This window comes from Oncorhynchus keta, unplaced genomic scaffold (genome assembly GCF_023373465.1).
Source record: "Oncorhynchus keta strain PuntledgeMale-10-30-2019 unplaced genomic scaffold, Oket_V2 Un_contig_6810_pilon_pilon, whole genome shotgun sequence".
Classification (NCBI taxonomy): domain Eukaryota; kingdom Metazoa; phylum Chordata; class Actinopteri; order Salmoniformes; family Salmonidae; genus Oncorhynchus; species Oncorhynchus keta.
The window spans coordinates 25,911-37,500 of NW_026289075.1; the positions used below are offsets into that span (position 1 = coordinate 25,911).

The window sequence follows — 11,590 nt, forward strand, 5'->3', positions numbered from 1 at the left end:
TGTCTCTATACCTGTAGTTCTATGTGTGTCTCTATACCTGTAGTCCTATGTGTCTCTATACCTGTAGTTCTATGTGTGTCTCTATACCTGTAGTCCTATGTGTGTCTCTATACCTGTAGTCCTATGTGTCTCTATACCTGTAGTCCTATGTGTGTCTCTATACCTGTAGTCCTATGTGTCTCTATACCTGTAGTCCTATGTGTGTCTCTACACCTGTAGTTCTATGTGTGTCTCTATACCTGTAGTTCTATGTGTCTCTATACCTGTAGTCCTATGTGTGTCTCTATACCTGTAGTCCTATGTGTGTCTCTACACCTGTAGTTCTATGTGTGTCTCTATACCTGTAGTCCGATGTGTCTCTCTATACCTGTAGTCCTATGTGTGTCTCTATACCTGTAGTCCTATGTGTGTCTCTATACCTGTAGTCCTATGTGAGTCTCTACACCTGTATGACTGTGTGCAACCAGCCCCAGATCAACAATACATAATTCTATACCTTCATTATTCTCCATGTTCCTTTTAAGACATGGGGTTTTCCAGTAAACCTGCAGCACTCTGATGAACTCTAATGAGATGAATCCAAAGGTATCAGTTGTTTTCTGCCAGCTGTAGCTCCCCGGTGAGAGGAAGTCATTATAACGTTTCACAGTGTGGTAGTTCACTCTGATCTAAGACAATCACCTAAAACATCAGTGATGCACACATGTTGGCTGTTTGATGTGTCTTTCATCGTTCCAACCATCACAGCCTGGCTCTGTGAAAATCAGTCTGGCTCTGTGAAAATCAGCCTGGCTCTGTGAAGATCAGCCTGGCTCTGTGAAAATCAGTCTGGCTCTGTGAAAATCAGCCTGGCTCTGTGAAAACAGCCTGGCTCTGTGAAAATCAGCCTGGCTCTGTGAAAATCAGCCTGGCTCTGTGAAAATCAGCCTGGCTCTGTGAAGATCAGCCTGGCTCTGTGAAGATCAGCCTGGCTCTGTGAAGGTCAGCCTGGCTCTAAGAAATCAGCCTGGCTCTGTGAAGATCAGCCTGGCTCTGTGAAAATCAGCCTGGCTCTGTGAAGATCACAGCCTGGCTCTGTGAAGATCAGCCTGGCTCTGTGAAGATCAGCCTGGCTCTGTGAAGGTCAGCCTGGCTCTGTGAAGATCAGCCTGGCTCTGTGAAGATCAGCCTGGCTCTGTGAAGATCTGCCTGGCTCTGTGAAAATCAGTCTGGCTCTGTGAAAATCAGCCTGGCTCTGTGAAAATCAGCCTGGCTCTGTGAAGATCAGCCTGGCTCTGTGAAAATCAGCCTGGCTCTGTGAAGATCAGCCTGGCTCTGTGAAAATCAGCCTGGCTCTGTGAAGATCAGCCTGGCTCTGTGAAGATCAGCCTGGCTCTGTGAAGATCAGCCTGGCTCTGTGAAGATCAGCCTGGCTCTGTGAAAATCAGCCTGGCTCTGTGAAGATCAGCCTGGCTCTGTGAAAATCAGCCTGGCTCTGTGAAGATCAGCCTGGCTCTGTGAAGATCAGCCTGGCTCTGTGAAGATCAGCCTGGCTCTGTGAAGATCAGCCTGGCTCTGTGAAGATCAGCCTGGCTCTGTGAAGATCAGCCTGGCTCTGTGAAGATCTGCCTGGCTCTGTGAAGATCAGCCTGGCTCTGTGAAGATCAGCCTGGCTCTGTGAAAATCAGCCTGGCTCTGTGAAGATCTGCCTGGCTCTGTGAAGATCAGCCTGGCTCTGTGAAGATCAGCCTGGCTCTGTGAAAATCAGCCTGGCTCTGTGAAGATCTGCCTGGCTCTGTGAAGATCTGCCTGGCTCTGTGAAGATCTGCCTGGCTCTGTGAAGATCAGCCTGGCTCTGTGAAGATCAGCTGGATAAAGAGTTTTCTCGCTGAATAGCAACTGAATTGCGTTTAGGGATGTGGAGTCCTGTTTTTGTTCCTTTGTAGTTGAAGCAAACACAGATGTTCTGTAGCGTTGGCACGGTGATAAACACTAGAGAGGTGGGGGGGGGGGGGTGTAAACAACAGACTTGTTTACAGCCACTGGAACCATCTAATCTGTGTGGTTGAGCTTTTATTTGACATGTGCAAGGAGAGCTAATCGCTCTGTTGTCAGATGGAGAGACATGGATGGCTTCCCAGATGCTGATTCTGGTCCACGGCTTCAGGCAGATGATTATTGAAAGAAGGATGTTGTTCTCTCGTAGCTGTTCTCTACTGGCAAGATCAGCGGGACCAAAGCAGCGACGCTCAAAGCCAGTTTCAGCCTGCTCCATGACACCTTGAAGAGGTAAGTGATCTCATCTCTCCCTGTCCATAGACGCTCCTTACACGTTTACATGGATAACACAAGCCACTCTGTATGAGGACTGGACTGGACTGGACCTGTGCCATATTATTGACCCATCAGTACCTGTTTAAAATGACCCATCAGTACCTGTTTAAAATGACCCATCAGTACCTGTTTAACATGACCCATCAGTACCTGTTTAAAATGACCCATCAGTACCTGTTTAAAATGACCCATCAGTACCTGTTTAAAATGACCCATCAGTTCCTGTTTAACATGACCCATCAGTACCTGTTTAAAATGACCCATCAGTACCTGTTTAACATGACCCATCAGTACCTGTTTAAAATGACCCATCAGTACCTGTTTAAAATGACCCATCAGTTCCTGTTTAACATGACCCATCAGTACCTGTTTAAAATGACCCATCAGTACCTGTTTAAATGACCCATCAGTACCTGTTTAAAATGACCCATCAGTACCTGTTTAAAATGACCCATCAGTACCTGTTTAACATGACCCATCAGTACCTGTTTAACATGACCCATCAGTACCTGTTTAAAATGACCCATCAGTACCTGTTTAACATGACCCATCAGTACCTGTATACCCTGAGTATAAAAAGCATTATGAACATGATATTGTTTCCATGACAGACTGAACAGGTGAATTCAGGTGAAAGATATGATCCCTCATTGACGTCAGTTGTTAAATCCACTTCAGTCCGTGTAGATGGAGGGGAGGAGACAGTTTAAAGAAGGATGTTTAAGCCTTGAGACAGCTGAGACATGGATTGTGTCTGTGTGGGTAAGACAAAATAAGTGCCTTTGAACAGGGTCTGGTAGTAGGTACCAGGAGGACCGGTTTGTGTTAAGAACTGCAACGCTGCTGGGTTTTTCAACCGTTTCCTGTGTGTATCAAGAATGGTCCAACACCCAAAGGACATCCAGCCAACTTGACACAACTGTAGGAAGCATTGGAGTCAACATGGGCCAGCCTCCCTGTGGAACGCCTTCGACACCTTGTAGAGTCCATGCCCAGAGGATTGAGGCTGATCTGGGGGCGGAAGCGGGTGCAACTCAATATTAGGAAGGTGTTCCTAATGTTTTGTAGACTCAGTGTATAACTACCCTTGGACGCCCAGTTGAGGTGAAAGTCTGTGACAGAGGCTGGTCCCTACCAGCATCTGTGTCTGTGCCACTAGGACCTGTGTGATTCCCCTCCTACCTGAGGGTGATGAGCTGAGCCAGCTGACCACATCTCTGCCCTGTCATATGACCCATAAGTACCTGTGTCTGTCTGTGACTCCCATCTCCCCACCCCAGCTCTCAGCAGTCAGAGATCCGGCTGCTGCAGGAGGCCAAGCAGTTCAGAGCAGAGCTGGAGCGCCAGCAGCAGAGATCTGGAGACGGCTGAGCAGTTCCCTGAGGGGCCGGACACAGAGGTCAGCCGCATGAGACAGCAGCTCCCCTCCCCAAGTTCCAGTCAACGACCTGCGACAGGCAGAGGAGAGGGACTACCAGATGAACTACCAGCTAGAGTGGATCTGAGGACACACACACTGACTAGAGCCTAGTCGTGACTCCCAGAGAGAGAGAGAGATCTGTCTGTGTGTATGTGTGTCTGTCAGTGTCTGTCTGTCTATCTGTCTGTGTGTCTATCTGTCTGTGTGTCTATCAGTTCCCTCTGTGTGTCTATCTGTCTGTGTGTCTATCTGTCGTGTGTGTCTGTGTGTCTGTGTGTCTGTGTCTCTGTGTGTCTATCTGTCTGTGTGTCTATCTGTCTGTGTGTCTATCTCTCTGTGTGTCTATCTGTCTGTGTGTCTATCTCTCTGTGTGTCTATCTGTCTGTGTGTCTATCTGTGTGTCTATCTCTCTGTGTGTCTATCTGTCTGTGTGTCTATCTGTCTGTGTGTCTATCTGTCTGTGTGTCTATCTCTCGGTGTGTCTATCTGTCTGTGTGTCTATCTGTCTGTGTGTCTATCTCTCTGTGTGTCTATCTGTCTGTGTGTCTATCTCTCTGTGTGTCTATCTCTCTGTGTGTCTATCTGTCTGTGTGTCTATCTCTCTGTGTGTCTATCTGTCTGTGTTTCTGTCTGTCTGTGTCTGTCTCTGTCTGAGGTTAAGGGTATGCCCAGCTCTTGAGCCACTTTAGTCCAGTCAGTCCTGGAAGTGGTATGTGCGGCATGTAGCCTAGGGGTAAGAGCGTTGGGCCAGTAACTGAAAGGTCACTAGTTCGAATCCCTTAGCGACAAAGTGAAAAATCTGCCATTGTGCCCTTGACAAGGCCCTTAACCCTAATTGCTCCAAGGTTGCTGTTGATAATGGCTGACCCTGGCTGTGACCCCACTCTCTGAGGGTGTCTCAGGGGGATATGCAATAAACACATGTCCATTTCACACAGGACAAATATAACCCACCAAATGATTCATTATTAGGTGTGTCTCTGCCTCTAGCCAGCTGTGTCACTAGTCTCCTCCACTTGTTCTCAACAACACTCCTGTCCTTGTGTCCGAAAGGTCAAGCACGCCTCCGAAACACAGCACGGAAAAGAACGGCGCTGTCCTCTCTCTGCACAACACACACAGTTAGAAAGGCCACTGAGAGGCCATTGGAACATTGCTTAGCAACTGATGAAACAAGCTTGTGTGAAAAACTAAGAAAGAGGACATGAAAGGAAAGGTCTCTTCATCAGTCATTTAATCAGCAAGGACTACAATACGGCTCTGGCTGTCCCAAATGGCACCCTATTCTCTATATAATGCACTACATTAGACCAGGGACCATTGTTCTCAAAATATGACCACTCTGTGGGTAAATTAGGGTATTCCATTGTTTGAAGATATGACCTATGATTACCAGGGGACACATTGGGGCCTGTGGGTAAATGATATTCACATTGTTCCTGAAGATATGACCTTCCTATCTGTGGGTAAATTATATTCACATTGTTCCTGAAGATATGACCTTCATATCTGGGTAAATGATATTCACATTGTTCCTGAAGATATGCCCTTCATATGTAAATGATATTCACATTGTTCCTGAAGATATGCCCTTCCTATCTGTGGGTAAATGATATTCACATTGTTCCTGAAGATATGACCTTCCTATCTGTGGGTAAATGATATTCACATTGTTCACTGAAGATTGACCTTCTATCTGGGTAAAGATATTCACATTGTTCCTGAAGATATGACCTTGTATCTGTAAATGATATTCACATTGTTCCTGAAGATATGACCTTCGTATCTGTGGGTAAATGATATTCACATTGTTCCTGAAGATATGACCTTCGTATCTGTGGGTAAATGATATTCACATTGTTCCTGAAGATATGATATCTGTGGGTAAATTATATTCACATTGTTCCTGAAGATATGACCTTCATATCTGTGGGTAAATGTTGTTCACTATTGTTAAGATGAGAATGCCTACATATCTGTGGGTAAATGTTCCTATTGTTAAGATGAAGAATGCCTACATATCTGTGGGTAAATGTAAATGTTAAGATTGAGGCCTTCCTATCTTGTTAAATGAGAAGGATGTTAAGAAGGCCTACATATCTGTGGGTAAATGTTGTTCCTATTGTTAAGATGAGAAGGCCTACATATCTGTGGGTAAATGTTGTTCCTATTGTTAAGATGAGAAGGCCTACATATCTGTGGGTAAATGTTGTTCCTATTGTTAAGATGAGAAGGCCTACATATCTGTGGGTAAATGTTGTTCCTATTGTTAAGATGAGAAGGCCTACATATCTGTGGGTAAATGTTGTTCCTATTGTTAAGATGGGAAGGCCTACATATCTGTGGGTAAATGTTGTTCCTATTGTTAAGATGAGAAGGCCTACAGCAGTAATTGAAATATGAGGCTAAATGAAAACCATTGCTAACATTGCATTCTGACTAGATGTTGTAATGAACTCGGCTGTCTCTTGTTGTATATTATCTTGTGGATGCGTATAGCTCTGACAGTCCGTTTGGCAGCCTCCTCTCTTCCCCTGGTGAACTACCCTCCATACGACAGACAGATGCTCACTGGGAAGATATGTCTTTAGATGTGCAATGTTAAGCCCTTGATCACAAGCCAGACAGATTAACAGGAATTTTAGCTTCAATTGCAGTATTTACAGATGCCCGGGAAGCAACACAAGTGCTGTGAAAGTAGCCTGGAGGGCTGTCTGTCCACCCAGCAATTTCTCACTGAGGAGATTTTACAAGTGTCAGGAATGTAATATCTACCGCTGGACTTAAATACCTGAACCCTGTCAACAGTTGAACTCTGTTGAACCTTTCACATAGTAGCAACCACTGACAAACCACTGTTTCACTCAGATGTTGCCAAGAAACGCTCAGAATTTGACCAACACTTTTCTGAAAGCAATACATATTTTCAGTATGGCTACATGGCTATATTTCCCTGCCTGTTTTTATCAACTGAGTTACAGTAGAACCCTAGTCATCTGTCCTCCACTGTGTTAGGGGGTTGAGCTCAGGCTGAGGCAAGGTTACTTGATCATATTGCACAGCCACTTGTTTCCTAAGCTTGTTGTCAACGTTGGTCACTTTTTCATCTTCTCTGTATTTCTGAGAATTTATGTTCACGTTCCTTCCTCTTGTTCCTTCCTCTAAATCAGGGCTGTCGACATCATTCCACGGAGGTCCTAGTGTCTGTGGGTTTTAGGTTTTTCTTTTCAATTAAGACCTAGACAACCAGGTAAGGGGAGTTCCTTAGTAATTAGTGACCTTAATTCATCCGTCAAGCACAAGTGAAGAGTGAAAGCCTGCAGACACTCGGCCCTCCGTGGAAGGAGTCTGACACGTGCTGTAAATGATGCCATGTCTGTTTACAGTCTCACAGAAGAGAAGCTTTGCCTGGAGAAAGAGTATGAGTCTCAACCCAAACCAGTTGTAAGTATCTCAGTGCAACAGTCACAGATTTATCTCCCGTTGATAGTCATTCACATGATCTGTCCCATCATACACCACAGCATGACATTCCTTCGTGTCACCTACAGCAGTAAATCCCTCATTTAGAAGCAGAGAAATGACACACACAGTGAGAGGACAGAGAAACAGACGGTGTCTTTGCTGCGAGGCGTCCTTGTCCAAATGCTTGATTAATGAGGCTGGCTTCTTGACGGTTCAGTCCCCTCGTTGTCACTGGGTTGTGGTACCATACATGGTTCTGTCTCCTCGTTGTCACTGGGTTGTGGTACCATACATGGTTCTGTCTCCTCGTTGTCACTGGGTTGTGGTACCATACATGGTTCTGTCCCCTCGTTGTCACTGGGTTGTGGTACCATACATGGTTCTGTCTCCTCGTTGTCACTGGGTTGTGGTACCATACATGGTTCTGTCTCCTCGTTGTCACTGGGTTGTGGTACCATACATGGTTCTGTCTCCTCGTTGTCACTGGGTTGTGGTACCATACATGGTTCTGTCTCCTCATTGTCACTGGGTTGTGGTACCATACATGGTTCTGTCTCCTCGTTGTCACTGGGTTGTGGTACCATACATGGTTCTGTCTCCTCGTTGTCACTGGGTTGTGGTACCATACATGGTTCTGTCTCCTCGTTGTCACTGGGTTGTGGTACCATACATGGTTCTGTCTCCTCGTTGTCACTGGGTTGTGGTACCATACATGGTTCTGTCTCCTCGTTGTCACTGGGTTGTGGTACCATACATGGTTCTGTCTCCTCATTGTCACTGGGTTGTGGTACCATACATGGTTCTGTGTCTACCACTAAGAGAGGCCCGATCATTGATCTAATGATATTTTACATTACTCCTTTAATGAACTTGTTATTACAGTTGGTTTGGTTACAGTTAAATAGTAGTTACTTTTTAACACCCAGTACAGCTACACTATAATCACATGGATGTATATAGTCAGACTCCCAGGAAAGTCACCACCCAGCTATTACCTTTGATATCCCCTTCAAATAGCTGGCACAGTACTGTGTGTGTGTTCATGATTTGCACTTGCATGAATGTGTATTTGTGTCAATGTTGATGTGTTTTGTATGTCCCATAAGCCATTGCTCCTGGTGTGTCCTCAGGAGCTGGAGAAGCGTGCGAAGGCCCTGAAGGACAGCAGTGAGGAGCTGAGGAAGGAGGTGTCTCAGAGGAGACAGGAGATACACAGCCTGCTGGAGGACATGGAGGCCAGACACAAACTGATGACCAGGGAGCAGAGAGAACTGGACCACAAGAAGGACAGCATAGTAAACAACCAGGTGACAGGTTGGAGCGGGCAGAGGGTGGTAGAGGGTGGTAGAGGGAGGGTAGAGGGTGGGTAGAGGGAGGGCAGAGGGTGGTAGAGGGAGGGCAGAGGGTGGTAGAGGGTGGTAGAGGGAGGGTAGAGGGTGGGTAGAGGGAGGGCAGAGGGTGGTAGAGGGAGGGCACAGGGTGGTAGAGGGTGGGTAGAGGCAGGGCAGAGGGAGGGCACAGGGAGGGCAGAGGGAGGGCACAGGGTGGTAGAGGGAGGGCAGAGGGAGGGCAGAGGGAGGGCAGATGGAGGCAGAGGGAGTGGCAGAGGGAGGGCAGAGGGAGGACAGAGGGAGGGCAGAGGGAGGACAGAGGGAGGGCAGAGGGGGGCAGAGGGAGGGCAGAGGGTGGTAAGAGGGGTGTTAGAGAGTGGTAGAGGGAGGGTAGAGGGTGGTTGAGGGTGGTAGAGGGTGGGTAGAGGGAGGGCAGAGGGAGGGCAGATGGAGGCAGAGGGAGTGGCAGAGGGAGGGCAGAGGGAGGACAGAGGGAGGGCAGAGGGAGGACAGAGGGAGGGCAGAGGGGGGCAGAGGGAGGGCAGAGGGTGGTAAGAGGGGTGTTAGAGAGTGGTAGAGGGTGGTAGAGGGTGGTAGAGGGTGGGTAGAGGGAGGGCACAGGGTGGTAGAGGGAGGGCAGAGGGAGGGCACAGGGTGGTAGAGGGTGGGTAGAGGGAGGGCAGAGGGAGGCAGAGGGAGGGCACAGGGAGGGCAGAGGGAGGGCACAGGGTGGTAGAGGGAGGGCAGAGGGAGGGCAGATGGAGGCAGAGGGAGTGGCAGAGGGAGGGCAGAGGGAGGACAGAGGGAGGGCAGAGGGAGGACAGAGGGGGGGAGGCAGAGGGAGGGCAGAGGGAGGGCAGAGGGGGGGCAGAGGGAGGGCAGAGGGTGGTAAGAGGGGTGTTAGAGAGTGGTAGAGGGTAGTAGAGGGGTGTTAGAGAGTGGTAGAGGGTGGTAGAGTGGTGTTAGAGAGTGGCAGAGGGAGGGGCAGAGAGTGGTAGAGGGGTGTTAGAAAGTGGTAGAGGGGTGTTAGGGAGTGGTAGAGGGTGGTAGAGGGGTGTTAGAGAGTGGTAGAGGGTGGTAGAGGGGTGTTAGAGAGTGGCAGAGGGTGGTAGAGGGAGGGGCAGAGAGTGGTAGAGGGGTGTTAGAGAGTGGTAGAGGGGTGGTAGAGAGTGGTAGAGGGTGGTAGAGGGGTGTTAGAGAGTGGTAGAGGGGTGTTAGGGAGTGGTAGAGGGGGTGTTAGAGAGTGGTAGAGGGGTGTTAGGGAGTGGTAGAGGGTGGTAGAGGGGTGGTAGAGAGTGGTAGAGGGTGGTAGAGGGTGTTAGAGAGTGGTAGAGGGGTGTTAGGGAGTGGTAGAGGGGTGTTAGAGAGTGGTAGAGGGGTGTTAGGGAGTGGTAGAGGGGTGTTAGAGAGTGGTAGAGGGGTGTTAGGGAGTGGTAGAGGGGTGTTAGAGAGTGGTAGTGGGGTGTTAGGGAGTGGTAGAGGGTCAGTCTTGTGTTTAAAACAACATAGAGAAGGGCATGATTTAAAACCATTGAAGTAGAAGAGCTCATTAGTCTTCCTATAATGTCCTTCTCTATGGCGTGTTGTCCTGTGTCACCAGGCTGAGTTGGCCCAGCTTCTGTCTGTTCCTGGCCAGTTGGGGAAGGAGATTGAGAGGATCAACAGGAAAAAGATGTACGTAAGATGTGGCTGGCTATGAATTCATGTATTGGTGATGTGCTACATAACCTTCATAACTAACTCTGGAGCTACTAAAGCAGGAAGTAAGGCCATGTTCACGAGTCATGGAAGGGAGACTCCCAACGTAAACCTTGAACCAGTCCACAGTTGTTTGGGGCACCTACCAAGAGTAAACGGCTAACCCTCTCTGCCAAAACTGTCTGGAATGACGTCTTTGCAGGCTGTTTTACTCGCTGGGTTAAGCCTACAGTCTACCAGCCTGGTGTCATGTATGTCTTCCTCTGTGGTGGCCAGGGAGGTTGAGAAAAGTAAGGCGGCCCTAGACGAGCAGCTGTCTGAGGTGGCGGCTCTGCAGAAGAGGACAGAGGCCCGCTGTCGCTCCCTGGAGGAGGAGAAGAGGGAGGTGAGGAGGCAGGTGGAGGGGCGCAGGGCACACCTGGAGGCTGCCGAGAGGGAACACAGCATGCTGCAGAAAGAGCAGGAGATGACCAAGGAGAAGGAGGTCATTATGATGGGACAGAGGTACAGGACAGGCGGCAGACAATGTCCATGTATCTAGAGCAGCATCTGTATGCAGCGATAGTACATACAGTTGAAGTCAGAAGTTTACATGCACCGTAGCCAGATACATTTACACTCAGTTTTTCACAATTCCTGACATTTAATCCAAGTAAAACATCCCTGTTTTAGGTCAGTTAGGATCACCACTTTATTTTAAGAATGTGAAATATCAGAATAATATAATAATAATAATTATTATTTATTCATCACATTCCCAGTGGGTCAGAAGTTTACATACACTCAATTAGTATTTGCTTGCATTGCCTTTAAATTGTATAACTTGGGTCAAACGTTTCGGGTAGCCTTCCACAAGCTTCCCACAATAATTTGGGTGAATTTTGGCCCATTCCTCCTGACAGAGCTGGTGTAATGAGTCAGGTTTGTAGGCCTCCTTGCTCTAACACGCTTTTTCAGTTCTGCCCACACATGTTCTATGGGATTGAGGTCAGGGCTTTGTGATGGCCACTCCAATACCTTGACTTTGTCCTTAAGCCATTTTGCCACAACTTTGGAAGTATGCTTGGGGTCATTGTCCATTTGGGACCAAGCTTTAACTTCCTGACTAATGTCTTGAGATGTTGCTTCAATATATCCACATCATTTTCCTCCATCATGATGCCATCTATTTTGTGAAGTGCAGAATAAACAACAATGCATAAAAACACAAAATGTTGGAGCCACATGCACAGAACAGACAGAGCTTGATGTGTCCAGTAACAGAACAGACAGAGCTTGATGTGTCCAGTAACAGAACAGACAGAGCTTGATGTGTCCAGTAACAATAACAGACAGAGCTTGATGTGTCCAGTAACAGAACAGA

At 47.8% G+C, this 11,590-nt stretch overlaps 1 protein-coding gene across 1 annotated transcript in view; it reads left to right on the forward strand.

Moving 5' to 3' along the window:
- The window catches only part of LOC127926108 (coiled-coil domain-containing protein 146-like), a 79,025-nt gene that overhangs the window by 23,886 nt on the left and 43,549 nt on the right, over positions 1-11,590 (forward strand). Inside the window, 8 exon segments of the mRNA XM_052511481.1 lie at positions 2,186-2,268; positions 3,594-3,666; positions 3,668-3,742; positions 3,744-3,810; positions 7,119-7,177; positions 8,329-8,505; positions 10,130-10,203; positions 10,504-10,731. Coding sequence (XP_052367441.1) covers positions 2,186-2,268; positions 3,594-3,666; positions 3,668-3,742; positions 3,744-3,810; positions 7,119-7,177; positions 8,329-8,505; positions 10,130-10,203; positions 10,504-10,731 — 836 coding nt within the window.